We start from the raw sequence: 26,158 nt of genomic DNA on the forward strand, positions 1-26,158 counted from the left end.
CACAATATTAATCTGATAAACTTTCTTTATTGTGTTTTTGGTGAAATAACAGACTGGTATCGTTTCCTTTAAATCGTGACAGGAAGTGAGAGTGAAACGAGGTGTGTGTGTGTGTGTGTGTGTGTGTGTGTGTGTGTGTGTGTGTGTGTGTGGTGTGTGTGTGTGTGTGTGTGTGTGTGTGTGTGTGTGTGTGTGTGTGTGTGTGTGTGTGTGTGTGTGTGTGTGTGTGTGTGTGTGTGTGTGTGTGTGTGTGCGTGTGCGTGTGCGTGTGTGTGTGTTCCTCTAAATACGCCTCACATCCTCTCATGTCGGTTTTCTGGTGAAGTCGACCTCTTTCTACCAAAACATGTGGTTTTTGTTCCGCACGGTGACACATTTCTGCAGACTGAGGATGCATAACGGGAATACAAATATAAAAGTATACATCTTAAAACCTTTAAAATAAATAATAAATGCAGATTTTCAGGATTCATCTGCTTCACCACTTCTGCTGCCGTCGTTTGGAAGACTTGGTCTGCACACATCGAATAATCTGCAAGAAACAAAAAGAGACAAAACAAATATATTCAGCAAAATGTTCAAATGGAAAAAGCCCCCCCAAACCACGATGCAGTTCAAACCCCCTGAAGGTGAGGCGCTTAGAGGAAAACAGCGCCTACAGTCTTTGCAGAAACACTTGTTATGTAAAGGTGTTAAAAAACAGATATGAACAGGATACAGACGCTTCACACTCAAAATATATAAAGTGAAAAGCAAAACTCATTCGAGCTGCAGAGTTTCCACTGCAGGCGGGGAAAGGTTATGTATTAACAAATCTGATTATGTGAAGCATAGTCGTCATTTGCGCTGGGGAGGCCGGGGACATGACCCCCACCACTTATTGAAAGTACAACGTATTCATGTTCTGAAAAATTGCGTGCACAGTGGTTTAGTTTCTAAATGTGCAATTTGGACGTGTCAGTAAACTTATAATAGAAAATGCAACAAAAAAAACACATTGCTTTGGCATGTAAACTAAAAATATTCCTCCTGACTCTACTGACTATAAAATGACCCAAAACGTGCTTGCGGCAGTGTTGTTTGGCCTGTTCGCCTGCAGTAAATGTTGTCTCTGCTTTATTTGTCAGAGTACCATAATGTGTAGTTTACATGTTAAGAGAGGATCCCCCCCCCCACAGACCCCCCTGCAGGGGTTCGGTTTGCAAACAGGGTTTCTCAACATGTGAGTGTGCATGTGAGTCACTGTGGACAACAGGCGTTCAAGACTCTCAAACAAAGACGGAGTTCATTGGCCACACACACACACACACACACACACACACACACACACACACACACACACACATATATAATGGTTCCTATGAAGACAGTCTGTAGCCTGACTCTGTGAATCCTGTCTGTAAAGGTGTTGCTAGCAGATGGTAAGGACATGAGTGTGTACAAACAACTACTTTTGAAACAAAGTGACGTCCATGTGTGCGTCATGTTTCCATTCCTCACACACTTAAAGGTGGGGTAGGTAAGTTTGAGAAACCGGCTCGAGTGCGCTAGATTCTGAAAATACACAACCGGAGAAAATCTGCCACTTCCTCACAGAGCCCCTCCTCCAACACACACGAACGCGCACATGACCAATGAGGGCACGAGATAAGTTTGTGCACAGATGGAAGGCTGACAGGCAGGTAGGCCATCCAGTTATTTTAGCCGGGCCGGCTCAGATGATTGGTTGTGCTTTTTACAGTATTACGGCTTCCACAGATGACATTTATTTATGGATTTTTTGTCAAAGCACTTCAGATATTCATTGCTATCAGGATGTTAAGAGCATTCCATGGAATATAACAACAAGTGTATCTCGAGCCGGTTTCTCAAACTTACCTACCCCACCTTTAATTTACATTATATCCTGCTTAATATATTTTTTACAACAAATTGGTATTTCAACATGTATATTTTCTATACTTTAATGCTGTTGTATTTCTATTTTGAGATGTTTACATTTTAGAATTGTTTATTTGTACTCTTAATTTATCTTATGTGCAATGTCTGCTGCAACGCAAAATTGGGATCTATAAAGTACATCTTATCTTATCTTGAAGGAAGAAAGGACACCTGTCTCTCGGTGGTGTTCCTCAGGGCTCCGTTTTAGATCCCCTTCTAATTTCAATGCTTTCAGGATCCTTTTTAGAAACCACCGTTTTACATCTGGACTTCCCCTTAAAACCAGGTGAAGTCCACGGTTTCTAATGAAACCCAAAGTAGGTTTTCATATGTTTTTTTTACAATGACCCTAAAACCCGACTGTAGTTTTCAGTTTCTAGTGGGGTTTGATGAAGAGGCCCTCTCCATTTGATTCCTCTACTTTAAAGAGTCCTCTCCTGCTGATGTTCAGGTGTATATCGGTATGTAGTGTCTCTACTTTAAAGAGTCCTCTCCTGCTGATGTTCAGGTGTATATCAGTATGTAGAGTCTCTACTTTAAAGAGTCCTCTCCTGCTGATGTTCAGGTGTATATCAGTATGTAGTGTCTCTACTTTAAAGAGTCCTCTCCTGCTGATGTTCAGGTGTATATCAGTATGTAGTGTCTCTACTTTAAAGAGTCCTCTCCTGCTGATGTTCAGGTGTATATCAGTATGTAGTGTCTCTACTTTAAAGAGTCCTCTCCTGCTGATGTTCAGGTGTATATCAGTATGTAGTGTCTCTACTTTAAAGAGTCCTCTCCTGCTGATGTTCAGGTGTATATCAGTATGTAGTGTCTCTACTTTAAAGAGTCCTCTCCTGCTGAGGTTCAGGTGTATATCAGTATGTAGTGTCTCTACTTTAAAGAGTCCTCTCCTGCTGATGTTCAGGTGTATATCAGTATGTAGTGTCTCTACTTTAAAGAGTCCTCTCCTGCTGATGTTCAGGTGTATATCAGTATGTAGTGTCTCTACTTTAAAGAGTCCTCTCCTGCTGATGTTCAGGTGTATATCAGTATGTAGTGTCTGTACTTTAAAGAGTCCTCTCCTGCTGAGGTTCAGGTGTATATCAGTATGTAGTGTCTCTACTTTAAAGAGTCCTCTCCTGCTGATGTTCAGGTGTATATCAGTATGTAGTGTCTCTACTTTAAAGAGTCCTCTCCCGATGATGTTCAGGTGTATATCAGTATGTAGTGTCTCTACTGGGACATGTCTCCATGCTTTAATGTTCAAAAAGCCCCAGTCTGCTCTGATTGGTTAGCTGGCCCGCCCCCTTAGCCTGTCACGTACAATGTGTTGGAGCGCTAACCAAAAGGAGCGAGAGTGTTACATAGTGATGTCACTCTGTTCCGTGTGTGCCTCGCTCTGTGATAAACCCATGCATTGTGTGAAGATAAACGGAGGTTCTTTACCAAGACGATGATGGGGTCACTGGGGTCCGCACAGCAGGGGTCACTGGGGTCACTGGGGTCGGCACAGCAGGGGTCACACAGGCTGAATTCAGACACAAATAAAGAAATGAATGTATAACATAAAGGCTGATTATTAAATATTATTCCTTTTTTTATAAAGAAAATAGCCCCTTCGTTTAGTTTAGCTTTGGTGTGTTGGAGCAAATATAATTTAATACAAAAAATTATAGACATGTAAAAATATAAGAGGAAATTTCAATTAAAACGATGTATAGATTGTATGAATATATTATTAAATAACAACTAAAGATGTGTGCAAAATGTTTTCCAAATCAAAATGATATTGTACATTTTACACATTTCTGTTCTCTGCTACCTCTTTAAACCTGCAATTCTCTTCTACATTAAATCCAATCCAACCGAGAGTAATTTGTGTGTGTGTGTGTGTGTGTGTGTGTGTGTGTGTGTGTGTGTGGTGTGTGTGTGTGTGTGTGTGTGTGTGTGTGTGTGTGTGTGTGTGTGTGTGTGTGTGTGTGTGTGTGTGTGTGTGTGTGTGTGTGTGTGTGTGTGAGAGAGAGGAGATGGATGAAGGTGTTTCCTGTTCTTTGATGTGGCAAAAATGCTTCTCTGTCAGACTGTTTAAAGAAATAATGTATATCGATTCATATTTTTTATGTTTTAACCAAAGATCTTTAACAGACTCTTGATTTTTAAACCTCTTTTCCCAGCTTATTGGAAAAATTACTTTTATTTGAGGAGGGGACTGTGATGCCAGGTAATGCTGTGTTCATGGACAATCCACAGTGAAGCATGGAGGTTCAATGATTTAAAACTTTATTTGTATATTTTATTTTTCTGTCATAGTGAACAAATAAAAACATTTGACAACAAATACATGCCAAATTAGAAAGATGTAAAAATATTTACTATCCAGACTAATTGGGCCATCAACCAACCAACCACCCAACCAACAAATCAACCAACTAACCAACTAACCAACCAACCACCCAACCACCCAACCACCCAACCAATCAAACAACCAACTAACCAATCAACCAATCAAACTTTCAAACAATTAATCAATCAAACCGTTTACTATCCAGACTAATTGGGCCATCAGCCAACCAAACAAACAAATCAACCAACCAACCAACAAACCAATCAATCAACCAATCAAACCTTCTAACAATTAATCAATCAAACCGTTAATCAAGCAACCAAGCAACCAACCAGCCAACAAACCAACCAACCAACCAATCAACCAACTAACCAATCAAACTTTCAAACAATTAATCAATCAACCAATCAACCAACCAACAAACAAACCAACCAACCAAGCTTTTAATATATAGGCTTTTATATAAAAAGTAACTAAATGTTTTTAGAAATGTAAATCTTACCGCTGACGTCCAGCTTGACTTCTACTTTCGTGTTTTGGTACCCGACTCTAGCCCCCACCTCACACTCGTAGGTGCCGGAGTCTACGGGTGTGACGGCGCTGATCAGCAGGCTGTAGTCCTGATCATAATCATAGTGGACGGAGCGGTTGGACTTAAAAAACTCTGGTTTCGATTTATCTTTGCTGCTCCAGCGCAGGATCCCACACTTATCCTGGTCGATCCGCTGCTTAAAGACACAAACACAGTCGTTCAGTATCAAGAATATCTACTCAAGTACTGAACATTAAAGTGGACCTATCATGCTATATTTGAATAATATAGTGTAGGACCATACCTATATCAGGCATATTTATACTTTTTTTTTTTCAAAATACCAAACAGATCATGCATTTTAGCCATGCCTCATTTTGCTCAATTTGACAATTTCTAGCTCTGGGCAGATTCTGTGAGAACAGCACCACCTACTGGCCTGGCATATGTACTACAGCGTCTCCAGCGCTTTCGAACGGCAATGGTCGTGGCTGTCTCCTCCTGATTGGTGGAGTTGGCCCAATAGCCGTAGCGCCACCGTCCTGACGTCAGGACAGTGTTCAAATCTGGATCAGTTTTTATCAGATCCGTTGCAGCCCCTTTTTTAGAGATTTGGGTATGGAGGAAAATAGAGAGGGTTGTGTTTTCTGACACTTGGTGAGTTCCCTGGAACACCGGGGACACATATTCATGTAGAAAAGACGTACACAAGTGCATTTTGCATGATAGGTTCCCTTTAAGGTAACATTTATCTGAGTACATCTTCTAACACTGATCTGTAAACATCCACATCAGGTTAAATGAAAGACCCTTCAGGCTTGGGAAAAACTGTATTCCCTTGTGATGTAATTCTCTCTCTCTCTCTCTCTCTCTCTCCGATCGTCCCCCAAACTTCGCTTGTATATCACCGGTCCAGCCCTCAACAGCTCTACGTCAATTATGGGGTTTCTTCAAATGCTGTTGCCATGGCAACACAATGCTCGCCATGAAACACGGTTTTCTCATAACTTCAGTGAAAATGTTCCAAACGGCCCAAAACTTCACAGGTTTGGTAACGATGCAGCCATCAACGCATCTAAGCGTATTATGGGGTGTCATCAAATGCCGTTGCCATGGCGACAGATCATTCACCATCAAGTTAGTTCAAAAGTTTGCAGTTCAAATATTCTGCTGCTTTTCCAAGCCTTTTTACTTTCTTTTCTTCACTCATCACACATTCAAGCCCCCAGTGTTCATGTATCATTTCAATCTAAATTCTTCACTTTCTTCTTACACATTACATTTCAGCATAGCAGTTTAGTGTCAGCTTTTCAGCATAAAGCCTTCCCACTAGCAATTTCTTCAGGAATTGCATTCTCTAGTTTGCATTTGATATTGTGGTAAATCAAAGGTAACAGAAAGTCATCAGGTTACTTTTATGCTTTGATGCTCAGATTAGGTTACATGTTATTACAGGTATCCAGTATCTTTTTTACAGGTATCGTGTAACTATATCAGATGAGACTTTTTACCGACCTTGTACCAGGTGACGGAGACGAAGTCTGATCCGACATCCGGACATGTGAGAGAAACATCATCCCGACAGGAAGCTAAGAGGCTATGAACTGCAGAGTGAAGCATCAGCAGCTGAGAGGAGAAGATCTATGAGATACAATATTAATAAAACACATATTAGTATAGATAGATAGATAGATAGATAGATAGATAGGTAGATAGATAGATAGATAGATAGATAGATAGATAGATAGATAGATAGATAGATAGATAGATAGATAGATAGATAGATAGATAGATAGATAGATAGATAGATAGATAGATAGATAGATAGATAGATAGATAGATAGATAGATAGATAGATAGATAGATAGATAGATAGATAGTTTCATCTCCCAGAAACCTGCAGGTCTGCTGCAACGAAGACGACTCTTAAATCCAGGCTGAAGACTTTTCTTCTTGCCGATGCTTCACATCTGACACGGCACTATTTGATCCTCTTTGATTTGTAATGACTGTTTTTATAATATGTTTCCGCTGCACTGTTTCTTAATGCTTTGAATGTCTGTCATGTTTGTAAAGCACTCTGACTTGCCTTGTGTTAAAAGGTGCTTTAAATAAACCTGCTTTGTGTTAATCAATGCGGCGAGTGAGAGTACGTTTATATATGCTTTTACAAATATAACTCATTTTCCAAAAGAAATGGAGTAATGTTGGTGTTTTCTTGTTTATTTTAAATGTGTCTTCATTGTGTTTTCATTTATTTTGATGACTGTATTTAATATAAGAACTTCACAGTTTAACAACTAAAATAAAGTTATATTCCTTCTGCTTCTACTTTACTTTAATATTTACTCTTTGTTCCACTTTATACTTCAACTCTGCTGCAATTCAAAGGAAAATATTGCACTTTTTACTTCAATATATTTATTTGACAGCATGTTGCAGAACAGGAGTTCAGAAAACAAGTTGTTTTAATTCAAACTATAACAGTTTCTACACACTCTCTGATCTGATGAGAGGCGACGAGACACTGAGGGAGGAAACAGAAATAAATATGCATTAAAAGCTCAGATTTGATCTCAGCATCGACTCACGTTAACGAGCAACACCGCCTGGATCATCGTCTTCATCATCTGAGAGGAAGCTGCGTTTCCTTTCTACAGAAACACAGCTTCCTGATTTACTTTATGTAGGGCTGTGTGTGTGTGCGTGTGTGTGTGTGTGTGTGTGCGTGTGTGTGTGTGTGTGTGTGTGTGTGTGTGCGTGCGTGCGTGAAAAAGAGAAGTGACATTTTGAAAAAGAAATCTAAAAAAAAAGGCTAATTCTAAGAAAAAAGGCATATTTGGACAAAAAAAGTCAAATTCTGAGAAAAAGTCAAATTCGAGATGCATTGTGGGACATGTCGTTTATGGGCAACGTGCTTCTGTAAAGTAGCATGTAACCGTATAATAAACATATTATATTCTTTGCAAGCTCTTGTGGGGCCACATAAAATGAAGTCGCGGGCCGGATTTGGCCCCCGGGCCTTGAGTTTGACACCCCTGCCTTATGGGGACAAAATGGAGGTCCCCATAAGGGGAATCATTCATTTTAGGGTGAAGACTTGGTTAGGGTAAGGGTAAGGGTTAGGGTTAGGGTTAGGGTTAGGCATGAGTTGGTTATGGTTAAGGTTAGGATAAGTCTCCAGGAAATGCATGTAAGTTAATGTAATGTCCCCTAAAGTAATGTATACATGGTATGTGTGTGTGTGCGTGTGTGTGTGCGTGTGTGTGTGTGTGTGTGCGTGCGTGTGCGTGTGTGTGTGTGTGTATTTGTCCTGTAAACATGTTGTTTATGGGTACAGTTAGAGCGAGCAAGAGGAGAGAAAAGGGAACATAAATATTGGGGATTATATTTAAATATAGAGAGAGAGGGTAAGGGGGAAAAGGAAATACATATACAAACATATAATGAAATAATGAAATAAAGAGTGGGCAGAAAAAGCTAAAATATATGTGTAAAAATGAGATAAATAAATAAATTAAGCTACATTAATATTAGTTAGAGGGAGCCAGAGAAAGACAAAGTGTGTAATCATAATAATCATAATAATTGTATCAAGACATGAATAAAGAAAAAGAAACAGAAGCATCTTTCTCCGGTTCATTGGTTAAGAAAGTACGCCACCATGTGGTTCTTCAGAGCACTGCATCATTACTAAGTAAACAGAACATTAGATTCTTCTAACCTCATTAACAACCTCACTAAACAACAGAAAAAGACTGCAACAAGAATAAAGATAAGCAGAAACACATCAAGCTGAATGTGATCTCATCCTATTGAATAAAATAACTCGTCTTCACATGGCACTTTTTAAAAGGTCTGACCAAATAGAAAACGCCTTGTGAGAAAACAATAAATCTGGTCATTACTTTTTATTAAGTAGATTTGTTTTTATTTTACAATACGTGGAAAATAAAGTTGCGTTTGTTGTTGTAATACTCCCTTTGGCCACGAGAGGCTGAGTGCACTCTACTCCATGTTCATTCAAATCATTTGGGTTTTTTCAGGTGAGATTTAATTTATCCAGGCTATAAACAAAAGATACATATGAAGTGTGTCAGGAATTTAATCAAGTTCGCATGTTTCAAGAGAAAATGATTAATTTAAATAAAAATGAAGTCGGCCCAAACAAAAAAGAGACCAAAGAAATGTAAAAGAGTTTGTAGAAAACCCAACACAAAATACTAAAAAAAACAAATAATATTTCACTATCATAACATTTCGTAAGAGACATTTTTATATATACTTACATTTTTAATAAAACACACAAAAGAAAGTGTGTCTATGTGCCCTGTTGGATCCATTATGATGTTTTATCCGTTTTTGTATTAAACCCTGAAAACATCAAACTTAGATTTAGACACAAACTAAATCATTATTCTTGCAAAACATATTTTCCACCTGCTTTTAATTTATAAACACAGGAGAGAAAACGAATCCGATTTTTCTTTGCTTACGGTATTTGCCACTCAGGGCTTCCGTAGATTTACAGACTGGAAGCTCACATCAATCAAACACACACACACACAAACACACACACACACACACACACACACACACACACACACACACACACACACAAACACACACACACACACACACACACACACACACACACACACACACACACACACACACACACACACACACACACACACACACTCTTTGAGGCGGGCTCATCCTGTTGTTTTCATGGCAGGGAACTCCCCATTGTCCGCGCGGAGGAATTATTTGTATGTGTCGCTCTTGTTGACAAAGGAGGTCGATATCCAGTTATTAATAGCAGCTGGTCTTTATGGAAAAGGGAAGAGAGACTCACATCTGCATTAAACAATGCCTCGTTCACAGCAGCTGAGACGAGGCAATGAGGATGTTCTGCTCTTCCTATTGGACGCCTGCAGCTGGAGCACTTTGTGAAGACAGGGAGAACACTCAGCATGAAGAACATCATACATCAGATGTTCTGCGGTGTTTCTTCAAGTCAGTGGTGGATAGGAATAAAGTACATTTACCAAACACTTAACAGAAACTTTACCTGAGTATTTTCAGTTATTGCTATACTTCTACTCCTCTACATGTATCTGACAGATTAAGATTATTAGCTACTAGAAACATGTACATAAATAAACTATGGATATAATGACATGTTCAGATATCCAGCCGTTTATGAAGTTATTAAAATGATCTCCATCTTTACCGGCTGTGATGAAAACATGAATGCATTAATGATCATAATCCTATATATATGACACGAGTCATGAGTATGGTATATATATATATATATATATATATATATATAAAATATATGTAGGTGTATAAAATATGTTCACACTTTTAAGTATTATTATATATATTTACATTTTTCCTTCGGCTGTATCCACATATTTATACACAGAAAGTAAATACAAATAAAATACTAAATTAATTAATTCAGTGATTAAGAGAAAAATGAGTTGGCATTGCAAATATCAAACTATATTTCTAATTTAATTTGAATTATTTTGAGGATTTATTTACATTTTTCTGAATTGTTCACTCTTCGTTTAACAACATTTTGCTCACTCAACTTATTATGGGAGCTTCACAGTTTAACAAACTCTGTGTTACAAGGAAACAGAGTTCATTTCATTATTAAAAGTTGTGTTTTTTGGATGCACTTTTGTCTGGTTGCAGGTTGCAGGTTGCAGGTTGCAGGTTGCAGGTTGCAGGCTGCCTGGTTTTGCATGTTCAGAGCTGGCAAAAGTACACGCAACCAGGGCCCCACGCAAAGTTATATGATGAGGCCCTCTGTTTCGCGAGCGTCGATGGGGACGGGGGACGGGGGACGCGGGTGCTAGTGGAGCCTCGCAGCGAAACCGTGCATAAGCGCATAGGTGCGCCGCATTTGCCGCACAGTTGAGGCTCCCTCCGCAAGGTGAGACCCCACGCAGTCTGCGTGATCAGCCTGTAGGGAGGGACGGCCCTGCACACATCCTTTACTCAAGTAGAAGTACAGATACTCGTGTTTAAAAATACTCTGGTGAAAGTAGAAGTACTGACTAAACTTCTTTACTCAAGTCAAAGTAAAGAGGGCTTTGAAATGTACTTCAGTAAAAAGTACCCATAACTAGCAGCTGTTTTAAAGAGTACCTGACCTCCCTTTATATTAATAGAACAATAATGTCATTGTTAGCTAATGAATGTTTCCATGCTGAACAACGGCAACATGACAACGTTTCCATTGGTCCCTCTTCTTTAGAGAAGACCAGGAAATGATGGATACACGGATCGTGTTCAATCAATAGGCACGCAATGACTCTAAATAATAATGATCACGCCACCAAACACACATTCAAACTAAAGGAACCAGCCTGTTTGGGAAATGTAAGAAGTAGAAAGTACAGGTATTTGTGTTCAACATGTAAGAAGTAGAAAGTACAGGTATTTGTGTTCAACATGTAAGAAGTAGAAAGTTCAGGTATTTGGGTTCAACATGTAAGAAGTAGAAAGTACAGGTATTTGTGTTCAACATGTAAGAAGTAGAAAGTACAGGTATTTGGGTTCAACATGTAAGAAGTAGAAAGTACAGGTATTTGGGTTCAACATGTAAGAAGTAGAAAGTACAGGTATTTGTGTTCAACATGTAAGAAGTAGAAAGTACAGGTATTTGGGTTCAACATGTAAGAAGTAGAAAGTACAGGTATTTGGGTTCAACATGTAAGAAGTAGAAAGTACAGGTATTTGTGTTCAACATGTAAGAAGTAGAAAGTACAGGTATTTGGGTTCAACATGTAAGAAGTAGAAAGTACAGGTATTTGTGTTCAACATGTGAGAAGTAGAAAGTACAGGTATTTGGGTTCAACATGTAAGAAGTAGAAAGTACAGGTATTTGTGTTCAACATGTAAGAAGTAGAAAGTACAGGTATTTGAGTTCAACATGTAAGAAGTAGAAAGTACAGGTATTTGTGTTCAACATGTAAGAAGTAGAAAGTACAGGTATTTGTGTTCAACATGTGAGAAGTAGAAAGTACAGGTATTTGTGTTCAAAGTGTAAGAAGTAGAAAGTACAGGTATTTGGGTTCAACATGTAAGAAGTAGAAAGTATAGGTATTTGTGTTCAAAATGTGAGAAGTAGAAAGTACAGGTATTTGAGTTCAACATGTGAGAAGTAGAAAGTACAGGTATTTGTGTTCAAAGTGTAAGAAGTAGAAAGTACAGGTATTTGGGTTCAACATGTAAGAAGTAGAAAGTACAGGTATTTGTGTTCAAAATGTAAGAAGTAGAAAGTACAGGTATTTGTGTTCAACATGTAAGAAGTAGAAAGTACAGGTATTTGTGTTCAACATGTAAGAAGTAGAAAGTACAGGTATTTGTGTTCAACATGTAAGAAGTAGAAAGTACAGGTATTTGGGTTCAACATGTAAGAAGTAGAAAGTACAGGTATTTGTGTTCAAAATGTAAGAAGTAGAAAGTACAGGTATTTGGGTTCAAAATGTAAGAAGTAGAAAGTACAGGTATTTGTGTTCAACATGTAAGAAGTAGAAAGTACAGGTATTTGTGTTCAACATGTAAGAAGTAGAAAGTACAGGTATTTGTGTTCAACATGTAAGAAGTAGAAAGTACAGGTATTTGGGTTCAACATGTAAGAAGTAGAAAGTACAGGTATTTGGGTTCAACATGTAAGAAGTAGAAAGTACAGGTATTTGTGTTCAACATGTAAGAAGTAGAAAGTACAGGTAGCCTATTTGTGTTCAACATGTAAGAAGTAGAAAGTACAGGTATTTGTGTTCAAAATGTAAGAAGTAGAAAGTACAGGTATTTGTGTTCAACATGTAAGAAGTCAAAATTAAAAGTAGTCAGAAAAATAAGTAGTGGAGTAAAGTACTGATACCAAAAACATGTACTTAAGTACAGTAAGGAAGTATTTGTACTCCAATATTTCCCACCTCTGAGCAGTTTGTTGCATGGTATAGCATGGTGTAACATGGTGTAGCATAGCATAGTGTTGCATGGTGTTGCATGATGTTGCATGGTGTAGCATAGCATGGTGTTGCATGGTGTTGTATGGTGTTGCATGGTGTAGCATAGCAATTTGTAGCATAGTGTTGCATAGCGTAGCATGGTGTTGCATGGTGTGGCATAGCAGTTTGTAGCATGGTGTTGCATGGTGTAGCATAGTGTAGCATGGTGTTGCATAGTGTTGCATGGTGTTGCATTGTGTAGCATAGCAGTTTGTAGCATAGTGTTGCATGGTGTTGCATGGTGTAGCATAGCAGTTTTTAGCATGGTGTTGCATGGTGTAGCATAGCAGTTTGTAGCATAGTGTAGCATGGTGTTGCATGGTGTAGCATAGCAGTTTGTAGCATAGTGTTGCATAGCGTAGCATGGTGTTGCATGGTGTGGCATAGCAGTTTGTAGCATGGTGTTGCATGGTGTAGCATAGTGTAGCATGGTGTTGCATAGTGTAGCATGGTGTTGCATGGTGTGGCATAGCAGTTTGTAGCATGGTGTTGCATGGTGTAGCATAGTGTAGCATGGTGTTGCATAGTGTTGCATGGTGTTGCATGGTGTAGCATAGCAGTTTGTAGCATAGTGTTGCATGGTGTTGCATGGTGTAGCATAGCAGTTTTTAGCATGGTGTTGCATGGTGTAGCATAGCAGTTTGTAGCATAGTGTAGCATGGTGTTGCATGGTGTAGCATAGCAGTTTGTAGCATAGTGTTGCATAGCGTAGCATGGTGTTGCATGGTGTGGCATAGCAGTTTGTAGCATGGTGTTGCATGGTGTAGCATAGTGTAGCATGGTGTTGCATAGTGTTGCATGGTGTTGCATGGTGTAGCATAGCAGTTTGTAGCATAGTGTTGCATGGTGTTGCATGGTGTAGCATAGCAGTTTGTAGCATGGTGTTGCATGGTGTGGCATAGCAGTTTGTAGCATGGTGTTGCATGGTGTTGCAAGGTGTTGCATGGTGTTGCATGGTGTAGCATAGCAGTTTGTAGCATAGTGTTGCATGGTGTTTCATGGTGTAGCATAGCAGTTGTAGCATGGTGTTGCATGGTGTTGCATAGCAGTTTGTAGCATAGTGTTGCATGGTGTTGCATGGTGTTGCATGGTGTAGCATAGCAGTTTGTAGCATAGTGTTGCATAGTGTTTGCATGGTGTTGCATGGTGTAGCATAGCAGTTTGTAGCATAGTGTTGCATGGTGTTGCATGGTGTAGCATAGCAGTTGTAGCATGGTGTTGCATGGTGTTGCATAGCAGTTTGTAGCATAGTGTTGCATGGTGTTGCATGGTGTAGCATAGCAGTTTGTAGCATGGTGTTGCATGGTGTAGCATGGTGTTGCATGGTGTTGCATGGTGTTGCATGGTGTAGCATAGCAGTTTGTAGCATAGTGTTGCATGGTGTTGCATAGTGTAGCATAGCAGTTTGTAGCATAGTGTTGCATGGTGTTGCATGGTGTAGCATAGCAGTTTGTAGCATGGTGTTGCATGGTGTTGCATGGTGTAGCATAGCAGTTTGTAGCATAGTGTTGCATGGTGTAGCATAGCAGTTTGTAGCATAGTGTTGCATGGTGTTGCATGGTGTAGCATAGCAGTTTGTAGCATGGTGTTGCATGGTGTTGCAAGGTGTTGCATGGTGTAGCATAGCAGTTTTGTAGCATGGTGTTGCATGGTGTGGCATAGCAGTTTGTAGCATGGTGTTGCATGGTGTTGCATGGTGTTGCAAGGTGTTGCATGGTGTTGCATGGTGTAGCATAGCAGTTTGTAGCATGGTGTTGCATAGCAGTTTGTAGCATAGTGTTGCATGGTGTTGCATGGTGTAGCATAGCAGTTTGTAGCATGGTGTTGCATGGTGTTGCATGGTGTTGCATGGTGTAGCATAGCAGTTTTTAGCATGGTGTTGCATGGTGTAGCATAGCAGTTTGTAGCATAGTGTTGCATGGTGTTGCATGGTGTGGCATAGTGTTGCATGGTGTTGCATGGTGTAGCATAGCCGTTTGTAGCATAGTGTTGCATGGTGTTGCATGGTGTAGCATAGCAGTTTGTAGCATGGTGTTGCATGGTGTTGCATGGTGTAGCATAGCAGTTTGTAGCATGGTGTTGCATGGTGTTGCATGGTGTAGCATAGCAGTTTGTAGCATAGTGTTGCATGGTGTTGCATGGTGTAGCATAGCAGTTTTTAGCATGGTACTGCATGGTGTTGCATGGTGTGGCATAGTGTTGCATGGTGTAGCATAGTGTTGCATGGTGTAGCATAGTGTTGCATGGTACTGCATGGTGTTGCATGGTGTGGCATAGTGTTGCATGGTACTGCATGGTGTTGCATGGTGTGGCATAGCAGTTTTTAGCATGGTACTGCATGGTGTTGCATGGTGTGGCATAGTGTTGCATGGTGTGGCATAGTGTTGCATGGTGTAGCATAGTGTTGCATGGTACTGCATGGTGTTGCATGGTGTGGCATAGTGTTGCATGGTACTGCATGGTGTTGCACGCCACAGTTGTCCCTCAGGTTGTTAGCCCGCCCAGCTGCAGACGGCCATGTTTCTGTCAGCAGCTTGTTGGGTGCTCACTCTGCAGCCTCTGATTGAGGAAATCCTCTGTTTGCAGAAACCAGACGTCCCAATGGTTCCTGCATCTCTCCCTCAGGTCCTGTACAAACACACTTTCCCATGAAGGCTGAGAAATGTTTACGGCGCTCTGACAGAAACACGGCTCTGAGATGGAGCTCCACAGATCATTCAACCCTCAATTTAACACCAAATGCTTTATTTCAAAGCCAAAATAAATCCCTTTTCCCGTTGAAAACAAAAGAAAAAGTGTTTTTGAGAAGAAAAACTCTGATTCTTTACTTCAGTTTAAGTAGGAATGCTTTGATCTCAAATGATTTGACTAAAAGTAAAAGTCTTGAATTCAAAATGTTACTTGAGTACAGAAGAAATATCAGCTAAATCTACTTCAAGTTTCAAAAGTAAAAGTACTGTTTGCAGTATTATATAATTAACGCTTTTTTAATATCTCTATCTCTTGCATCTTCCGCTCTTTTAAACTGAATCGTCTTAACTTTATTGTGACATCTCTGTACAGCACCTGAATGAAACTGCCGTGTTGGTTCGGTTCAAGTTTATAAGATCTTTATTATCCGTCAAGAGGAAATTATTTCAGCAGAAAGGAAGCATAAAAACTTTAAACATAAACATAAGAGCACTCAGAGAGAGCACCCCCCCGCTAAGTCCACGCTAATGAACGTTAAAATATTGCTGTGCATCCACCCTGTGATTTGGATCTGACCCAGAATTTAAAGAGTTCTTCCTCGACTCGTGTTACACCCTTTCACCAAGTAGTTTTTTCTTTAGCCATGCTGACAAAAAGACAAACTTGGAAAACATATTAACAATAAGAATAGTGACCGCTAAAGGGATTTAAAAAAGGGACTCAGTACGTATTGTATAAATGACAGACCTGTTGCATTACCTCAGATTGTAAAGAAGTCTACGAGAGAATGACCATATTTCTCACTTAAACTTAACATTTTCCGGAAAAATGTACGGTTCCAATCTGCAGTTTAACGTTTTCTTCAATACAGCATGATGTCAATTAAGATCCCTTTTTGATTAAAATACACAATAAAGCAGTGTTTCAATTAGGGCGGGGCTACCTGTGATTGACAGTCTATTGGCAGGAGCTCTTAACCGGCCATACTTTTGACTATATTTGACCGTTTTACTCACAAACGTCTCAAACAAACGCTGTAATAAATAAACGCAGTCATGCATGCTCGTATCCCGTTTGATCTGCATGATAATACATGTTTTAATGCCGCCTGTAACGCCTCCTCTTCGTGTGAGGCTGCGTGTTCAATTGTTTGTCGCAGGAAGCAGAGAAATCTGAATCTCTGGATCCACCTCTCTGTTGTAGGAGCCGAGTTACGATCCGTATTGTTGTTCCCTGATTTCTTCTCTGGGATTTCCTCTTGGCCGGCTCCCCCCCACACACCCATCCTCTGAAGGCCAGAGTCTAGAAAACCTTGTTCAGAGAGTCAGAGAATAAACTCAGTTCAGTCAAACTTGTGACTCAAGGGAACTCACAACTATAACACCCCACACACACTCAGACACTGAAATCCAGCACCAGACACTTTTTCACGCTGCTATGGACAGACTTGCACTAATGTACATTTCTCAAAGATATTTAAGTGACTGTTATTTTGTATTTATTGATTGTTGTGTTTTTATTGATGTCTTAATGTGTGCATATGTATAAATGTGTCTGTTGATTGTGTATATATAGGTATATACATATTTGCATACATATTTTTATATATATTAGTTGTTTTTGTATTCTGGATTGTGGGAAACGGTATTTCGATCTCTCTGTACACACAAACTGAAAAAGTTGACAAAAAAGTTGACAAAGTGTCAGGAAATAAACCCCTCTCTCTTTTCCTCCGTACCCACATCTCTAAAAGCGGGGGAACCACGGAGCTGATCCAGATTTGCTGCGTCATGACCACATTACTAAAATGTGGGCGGGCTTTACACCCACCGGCCAATCAGAAACGTTGCTGTCAGAAACAATGAGACGTGTTCTGGAAGTAATAAGGTCTGTGTTTACATTAGCATGCTAACACTCAGAGCTAACCTGTACTGGAGAGAGCATGTGTGAAGAAGCAGGAAATCAAAAGGAAGTCACCTTGTGGTAAACCTGAGAGAGAGAAAGAGTTTGAGCTCCATACTGTTTCAGAGAGAATCCTTCATGTGGTTTGGAACATGATATGGAGTTTCAGAGAGAATCCTTCATGTGGTTTTCAAAGTCAACTTTATTGTCAATCTCTCAGTTTGTGTGTACAGAGAGATCGAAATATCGTTTCCCATAATCCCGAATATAAAAACAAATATATATAAAAATGTGTGTGCAAATATGTATATACATATATATACAATCAAAGACACATTTATACATATGCACACATTAAGACCTAAATAAAAACACAACAATCAATATATACAAAATAACAGTCACTTCAATATCTTTGAGAAGGTGCATTAGTGCCAGATTGTCCGTAGAATCTTTTGAACATGATATGGCGTTTTCATCACGGCAGCTTTAAAGCTACAGACCCAGAATCATCTCTTTAGTAACAGCTGGAAGAGAGGGGGACGAGGCTACAATGATCTGTTTGGTATTTTGAACAAAACACTTAGACATGTTTTTTATAAATGTTTATATATCTGAGACTTATGATATATGCCTAAAAATAGTATAACAGGACCCCTTTAACCTCTCTCTGTGCAGGTGGGGGGGGGGGGTTGCTGACAGACTGCGAGAGCTGGTAAAATACGACGGTGTTCAGCAGGTTTATTTCCTGCCGGTTGAAACCCCCGGGGAGGCCGGCTCCCACATGAAGCTGAAAAAACCTTTTTCACATCCTTCCTCTTTCTGCACCATCAATCTCAGCCTCTCTCTCTCTGCAGACGCTCCGACAGCAGAGAGTTACGTTCAATCTGCTCTGAGGACCGGCTCTGAGGCTGCGTTTCAGACACTTCACTTTATGCACAGATGACTCTCTGCAAAGGTAGAAACAAGAACACTAAACTAAACCGAGCGCCTCTTAAAGAAGACACATCCTGAGTATTGTTTGACTCTCAACTGAATTTTATTGTACAATTAAACTCAATTAAACTACATGCATCTAAATCCTGCACATATATGATTTTAAATCATCATAACATGCCCTGCTGCTATTTTATTTACATGCACACATTTAGTTTTTTCCCTTCTAATTTGAATCATAAACATATTTCTTTATTATTGTTTTAATCTCATGTTTATCCTTAATCATTTATATAATAATTTAACAATTTGTATATTTTTTTCTGTGTATTTTCTATTATCTTTTATATGTATATATATATTTATCCCATTTATATTTTACTGTCTACATTTTACATATGTGAATCTTGAGCTTTTTGAGTTGTATGAATAGTGGTTCTAAAGTTAACACCGTATCATTAACCCAGTCTCTCGTCTAAACGTGTAGACGGGGTTGGTAACGTGTCATGTGATCAGTGATGCATGGGGATAAAGGACATCGTCTTTATTTTAAATATTAGCTTTTTATGCAGAAGATAAAGAAAGTGCAACAGCTTCTGTGCGCATGTCGATAAAGCTTTTAAATCTTGGAATTTTGAAAGAGGAGGGACTTCCCGTAAAGCTTCAGTAAAGCATTCGTTTTTGTTCAAGGATTCAAGGCTTTTATTATCATGTGTGCTCAGTGTAGAGATATCACTGAGAATCTGAGGCTCCTCCAGCAGAGCAGCACAAGAACACAGAAACAAGAGTTAGAATAGTGCAAGTAAATACAAAGTGAAGCTTCAGTAAAGCTTCAGTAAAGCTTCAGTAAAGCAGCAGTGAATCTTCAGGGGCCCTCAGGTGAGACCCTGCTGTCGGACACGATAAACCCTTCCTCTCTGAGCCGGTTCCTCTGAAGCTCCCGGACATCAATCTGCTCCCCGTCATCCGGAGAGGAAAACTCTTCAGAGCTGCAGAGGCACGTTTATTCATACAGATCCTTTCAGCACAAGTGCTTTACAAACATGAAACACATTAAGAAACATATTATACAATGGCATTTAAAAACACTCATTTAAAGGTCCCCTATTGTCCTGTTTCTCATCAGTATATCACAGGTCTCAGATATATACAGAGCCTGTCTCTGATTGGCTGAAACACCAAACAGATCATTGCAGCATTACTCTGTTTCAGCCCTGTTTCCAAAGTGCTGATTCTCTGTCTGTTACTTTAATGGTGCTCTAGGAGGAGATTCAGGTGATAAGGTGGGGGGGGGGGGGGGTTACCTTGGTTGCTGATTGGCTAATGGTTACACAAGACAAAACATCGTTATGACATCATCAAGTGGCCAACATCTGATCAGCTCATTTTCAGACAGGTTTTTATAGAAATGGATCAAAAAGAGAGAGAATCTTTGTTCCTGAAACTTTCAGAGTCTCTTTCCACAGAGGGGACACATGTTGATGAAGAAGAGACATGAAGAAGAGGGGACACATGTTGATGAAGAAGAGACATGAAGAAGAGGGGACACATGGTGATGTAGAAGAGACATGAAGAAGAGGGGACACATGTTGATGTAGAAGAGACATGAAGAAGAGGGGACACATGGTGATGTAGAAGAGACATGAAGAAGAGGGGACACATGTTGATGTAGAAGAGACATGAAGAAGAGGGGACACATGTTGATGAAGAAGAGACATGAAGAAGAGGGGACACATGTTGATGTAGAAGAGACATGAAGAAGAGGGGACACATGTTGATGAAGAAGAGACATGAAGAAGAGGGGACACATGTTGATGTAGAAGAGACATGAAGAAGAGGGGACACATGGTGATGAAGAAGAGACATGAAGAAGAGGGGACACATGTTAATGAAGAAGAGACATGAAGAAGAGGGGACACATGTTGATGTAGAAGAGACATGAAGAAGAGGGGACACATGTTGATGTAGAAGAGACATGAAGAAGAGGGGACACATGTTGATGAAGAAGAGACATGAAGAAGAGGGGACACATGTTGATGTAGAAGAGACATGAAGAAGAGGGGACACATGTTGATGTAGAAGAGACATGAAGAAGAGGGGACACATGTTGATGAAGAAGAGACATGAAGAAGAGGGGACACATGTTGATGTAGAGGGGACACATGTTGATGTAGAAGAGACATGAAGAAGAGGGGACACATGTTGATGAAGAAGAGACGTGAAGAAGAGGGGACACATGTTGATGTAGAAGAGACATGAAGAAGAGGGGACACATGTTGATGTAGAAGAGACATGAAGAAGAGGGGACACATGTTGATGTAGAAGAGACATGAAGAAGAGGGGACACATGTTGATGATGAAGAGACATGAAGAAGAGGGGACACATGTTGATGTAGAAGAGACATGAAGAAGAGGGGACACATGTTGATGAAGACGAGACTAGAAGAAGAGGGGACACATGTTGATGTAGAAGAGACATGAAGAAGAGGGGACACATGTTGATGTAGAAGAGACATGAAGAAGAGGGGACACATGTTGATGTAAAGAGACATGAAGAAGAGGGGACACATGTTGATGTAGAAGAGACATGAAGAGAGGGACACATGTTGATGTAGAAGAGACATGAAGAAGAGGGGACACATGTTGATGAAGAAGAGACATGAAGAAGAGGGACACATGTTGATGTAGAAGAGACATGAAGAAGAGGGGACACATGTTGATGTAGAAGAGACATGAAAGAGGGGACACATGTTGATGTAAAGAGACATGAGAAGAGGGGACACATGTTGATGTAGAAGAGACATGACCGTCAGGTTTCTGGGAGTTTGTTCCAGATGTTTGGAGCATAATAACTGAAAGTCTCCATGTTTAGTTCTGACTCTGGGGACAGTCAGCTGACCAGTCCCTGAAGACCTGAGAGTTCTGGATGGTTCATCATTTAGCAGGAGGTCAGAAATGTATTTTGGGCCTAAATCATTCAAAGCTTTATAAACCAGCAGCAATATTTTGATATCAATTCTTTGACACACAGGAAGCCAGTGTAAAGACTTCAGAACTGGACTGATCCACTTTCTTAGTGTTAGTGAGGAACCAGTGTAAAGACCTCAGAACTGGACTGATCCACTTTCTTAGTGTTAGTGAGGAACCAGTGTAAAGACTTCAGAACTGGACTGATCCACTTTCTTAGTGTTAGTGAGGAACCAGTGTAAAGACCTCAGAACTGGACTGATCCACTTTCTTAGTGTTAGTGAGGAACCAGTGTAAAGACTTCAGAACTGGACTGATCCACTTTCTTAGTGTTAGTGAGGAACCAGTGTAAAGACTTCAGAACTGGACTGATCCACTTTCTTAGTGTTAGTGAGGAACCAGTGTAAAGACTTCAGAACTGGACTGATCCACTTTCTGAGTGTCAGTGAGGAACCAGTGTAAAGACTTCAGAACTGGACTGATCCACTTTCTTAGTGTCAGTGAGGAACCAGTGTAACGACTTCAGAACTGGACTGATCCACTTTCTGAGTGTCAGTGAGGAACCAGTGTAAAGACTTCAGAACTGGACTGATCCACTTTCTTAGTGTCAGTGAGGAAACCAGTGTAAAGACCTCAGAACTGGACTGATCCACTTTCTTAGTGTTAGTGAGGAACCAGTGTAAAGACTTCAGAACTGGACTGATCCACTTTCTTAGTGTTAGTGAGGAACCAGTGTAAAGACTTCAGAACTGGACTGATCCACTTTCTTAGTGTTAGTGAGGAACCAGTGTAAAGACCTCAGAACAGGACTGATCCACTTTCTTAGTGTTAGTGAGGAACCAGTGTAAAGACTTCAGAACTGGACTGATCCACTTTCTGAGTGTTAGTGAGGAACCAGTGTAAAGACTTCAGAACTGGACTGATCCACTTTCTTAGTGTCAGTGAGGAACCAGTGTAACGACTTCAGAACTGGACTGATCCACTTTCTGAGTGTCAGTGAGGAACCAGTGTAAAGACTTCAGAACTGGACTGATCCACTTTCTTAGTGTCAGTGAGGAACCAGTGTAAAGACCTCAGAACTGGACTGATCCACTTTCTTAGTGTTAGTGAGGAACCAGTGTAAAGACTTCAGAACTGGACTGATCCACTTTCTTAGTGTTAGTGAGGAACCAGTGTAAAGACTTCAGAACTGGACTGATCCACTTTCTTAGTGTTAGTGAGGAACCAGTGTAAAGACTTCAGAACTGGACTGATCCACTTTCTTAGTGTTAGTGAGGAACCAGTGTAAAGACTTCAGAACTGGACTGATCCACTTTCTTAGTGTTAGTGAGGAACCAGTGTAAAGACCTCAGAACAGGACTGATCCACTTTCTTAGTGTTAGTGAGGAACCAGTGTAAAGACTTCAGAACTGGACTGATCCACTTTCTGAGTGTTAGTGAGGAACCAGTGTAAAGACCTCAGAACAGGACTGATCCACTTTCTGAGTGTCAGTGAGGAACCAGTGTAAAGACTTCAGAACTGGACTGATCCACTTTCTTAGTGTTAGTGAGGAACCAGTGTAAAGACCTCAGAACTGGACTGATCCACTTTCTTAGTGTTAGTGAGGAACCAGTGTAAAGACTTCAGAACTGGACTGATCCACTTTCTTAGTGTTAGTGAGGAACCAGTGTAAAGACCTCAGAACTGGACTGATCCACTTTCTTAGTGTTAGTGAGGAACCAGTGTAAAGACTTCAGAACTGGACTGATCCACTTTCTTAGTGTTAGTGAGGAACCAGTGTAAAGACTTCAGAACTGGACTGATCCACTTTCTGAGTGTCAGTGAGGAACCAGTGTAAAGACTTCAGAACTGGACTGATCCACTTTCTGAGTGTCAGTGAGGAACCAGTGTAAAGACTTCAGAACTGGACTGATCCACTTTCTTAGTGTTAGTGAGGAACCAGTGTAAAGACCTCAGAACTGGACTGATCCACTTTCTTAGTGTTAGTGAGGAACCAGTGTAAAGACTTCAGAACTGGACTGATCCACTTTCTTAGTGTTAGTGAGGAACCAGTGTAAAGACCTCAGAACTGGACTGATCCACTTTCTTAGTGTTAGTGAGGAACCAGTGTAAAGACTTCAGAACTGGACTGATCCACTTTCTGAGTGTCAGTGAGGAACCAGTGTAAAGACTTCAGAACTGGACTGATCCACTTTCTTAGTGTCATTGAGGAACCAGTGTAAAGACTTCAGAACTGGACTGATCCACTTTCTTAGTGTTAGTGAGGAACCAGTGGTAAAGACCTCAGAACTGGACTGATCCACTTTCTTAGTGTTAGTGAGGAACCAGTGTAAAGACTTCAGAACTGGACTGATCCACTTTCTTAGTGTTAGTGAGGAACCAGTGTAAAGACCTCAGAACTGGACTGATCCACTTTCTTAGTGTTAGTGAGGAACCATGTAAAGACTTCAGAACTGGACTGATCCACTTTCTTAGTGTTAGTGAGGAACCAGTGTAAAGACCTCAGAACTGGACTGATCCACTTTCTTAGTGTTAGTGAGGAAACCAGTGTAAAGACTCAGAACTGGACTGATCCACTTCTTAGTGTCAGTGAGGAACCAGTGTAAAGACCTCAGAACTGGACTGATCCACTTTCTTAGTGTTAGTGAGGAACCAGTGTAAAGACTTCAGAACTGGACTGATCCACTTTCTTAGTGTTAGTGAGGAACCAGTGTAAAGACTTCAGAACTGGACTGATCCACTTTCTTAGTGTTAGTGAGGAACCAGTGTAAAGACTTCAGAACTGGACTGATCCACTTTCTTAGTGTTAGTGAGGAACCAGTGTAAAGACTTCAGAACTGGACTGATCCACTTTCTTAGTGTTAGTGAGGAACCAGTGTAAAGACCTCAGAACAGGACTGATCCACTTTCTTAGTGTTAGTGAGGAACCAGTGTAAAGACTTCAGAACTGGACTGATCCACTTTCTGAGTGTTAGTGAGGAACCAGTGTAAAGACCTCAGAACAGGACTGATCCACTTTCTGAGTGTCAGTGAGGAACCAGTGTAAAGACTTCAGAACTGGACTGATCCACTTTCTTAGTGTTAGTGAGGAACCAGTGTAAAGACCTCAGAACTGGACTGATCCACTTTCTTAGTGTTAGTGAGGAACCAGTGTAAAGACTTCAGAACTGGACTGATCCACTTTCTTAGTGTTAGTGAGGAACCAGTGTAAAGACCTCAGAACTGGACTGATCCACTTTCTTAGTGTTAGTGAGGAACCAGTGTAAAGACTTCAGAACTGGACTGATCCACTTTCTTAGTGTTAGTGAGGAACCAGTGTAAAGACTTCAGAACTGGACTGATCCACTTTCTGAGTGTCAGTGAGGAACCAGTGTAAAGACTTCAGAACTGGACTGATCCACTTTCTGAGTGTCAGTGAGGAACCAGTGTAAAGACTTCAGAACTGGACTGATCCACTTTCTTAGTGTTAGTGAGGAACCAGTGTAAAGACCTCAGAACTGGACTGATCCACTTTCTTAGTGTTAGTGAGGAACCAGTGTAAAGACTTCAGAACTGGACTGATCCACTTTCTTAGTGTTAGTGAGGAACCAGTGTAAAGACCTCAGAACTGGACTGATCCACTTTCTTAGTGTTAGTGAGGAACCAGTGTAAAGACTTCAGAACTGGACTGATCCACTTTCTGAGTGTCAGTGAGGAACCAGTGTAAAGACTTCAGAACTGGACTGATCCACTTTCTTAGTGTCAGTGAGGAACCAGTGTAAAGACTTCAGAACTGGACTGATCCACTTTCTTAGTGTTAGTGAGGAACCAGTGTAAAGACCTCAGAACTGGACTGATCCACTTTCTTAGTGTTAGTGAGGAACCAGTGTAAAGACTTCAGAACTGGACTGATCCACTTTCTTAGTGTTAGTGAGGAACCAGTGTAAAGACCTCAGAAACTGGACTGATCCACTTTCTTAGTGTTAGTGAGGAACCAGTGTAAAGACTTCAGAACTGGACTGATCCACTTTCTTAGTGTTAGTGAGGAACCAGTGTAAAGACCTCAGAACTGGACTGATCCACTTTCTTAGTGTTAGTGAGGAACCAGTGTAAAGACCCCAGAACTGGACTGATCCACTTTCTTAGTGTCAGTGAGGAACCAGTGTAAAGACTTCAGAACTGGACTGATCCACTTTCTTAGTGTTAGTGAGGAACCAGTGTAAAGACTTCAGAACTGGACTGATCCACTTTCTTAGTGTTAGTGAGGAACCAGTGTAAAGACTTCAGAACTGGACTGATCCACTTTCTGAGTGTCAGTGAGGAACCAGTGTAAAGACTTCAGAACTGGACTGATCCACTTTCTTAGTGTCAGTGAGGAACCAGTGTAAAGACCTCAGAACTGGACTGATCCACTTTCTGAGTGTTAGTGAGGAACCAGTGTAAAGACTTCAGAACTGGACTGATCCACTTTCTGAGTGTTAGTGAGGAACCAGTGTAAAGACCTCAGAACAGGACTGATCCACTTTCTTAGTGTTAGAGAGGAACCAGTGTAAAGACCTCAGAACTGGACTGATCCACTTCCTGAGTGTTAGTGAGGACTCGGAGGAGAGAGGAGGCGCTCGGAGAGTTCCTCTCAGAGGTCGGAGCATGTTTTCCCTTCCTGTCGAGGGGGGGGGGGGGCGGAGGCGGCGGGGGGGGGGCCTCTGGGAGCCGTTTGAGGCCCCAAAGCACAGCAGATCCCAATCAGGCTGACAGGACAGGTGGTGGTTCCCCGGACCCCCAGCGTACACCTTTAACTGCCCGAGGAATCACTCTCCAAACATCCTCTGTGTTTCTGAGGAGCT

General features: G+C 40.7%; 1 protein-coding gene across 4 annotated transcripts; it reads right to left on the reverse strand.

Moving 5' to 3' along the window:
* Positions 1 to 200: 200 nt before the first annotated feature.
* Positions 201 to 7,492, reverse strand: LOC117470517. Of its 4 annotated transcripts, none has more exons than XM_034115344.1 (5): positions 7,391 to 7,491; positions 6,315 to 6,440; positions 4,770 to 4,992; positions 3,370 to 3,451; positions 201 to 532 (listed from the first exon to the last, which is right to left on the reverse strand). In XM_034115344.1, coding segments are annotated over exons 1-5 (471 nt in total). In that variant the 5' UTR covers positions 7,430 to 7,491; the 3' UTR covers positions 201 to 531. The 4 variants fall into 4 exon arrangements, with proteins under 4 accessions (XP_033971235.1, XP_033971227.1, XP_033971219.1 ...); XM_034115336.1 differs by having other exon boundaries at positions 4,770 to 4,995; XM_034115328.1 differs by lacking the exon at positions 3,370 to 3,451 and having other exon boundaries at positions 7,391 to 7,492.
* Positions 7,493 to 26,158: the final 18,666 nt, after the last annotated feature.

Source organism: Trematomus bernacchii, unplaced genomic scaffold (assembly GCF_902827165.1).
Source record: "Trematomus bernacchii unplaced genomic scaffold, fTreBer1.1, whole genome shotgun sequence".
Classification (NCBI taxonomy): Eukaryota; Metazoa; Chordata; class Actinopteri; order Perciformes; family Nototheniidae; genus Trematomus; species Trematomus bernacchii.

Bases quoted from the DNA above. Each gene is read 5' to 3' on its own strand.
- LOC117470517 (XM_034115320.1), bottom strand. From the start codon at position 7,429: ATGATGAAGACGATGATCCAGGCGGTGTTGCTCGTTAAC. The intron at 6,441-7,390 runs GTGAGTCGATGC...TGTATCTCATAG, and splicing joins AGGCGGTGTTGCTCGTTAAC to ATCTTCTCCTCTCAGCTGCT. The intron at 533-4,769 runs GTAAGATTTACA...TGTTTCTTGCAG, and splicing joins AGTCAAGCTGGACGTCAGCG to ATTATTCGATGTGTGCAGAC.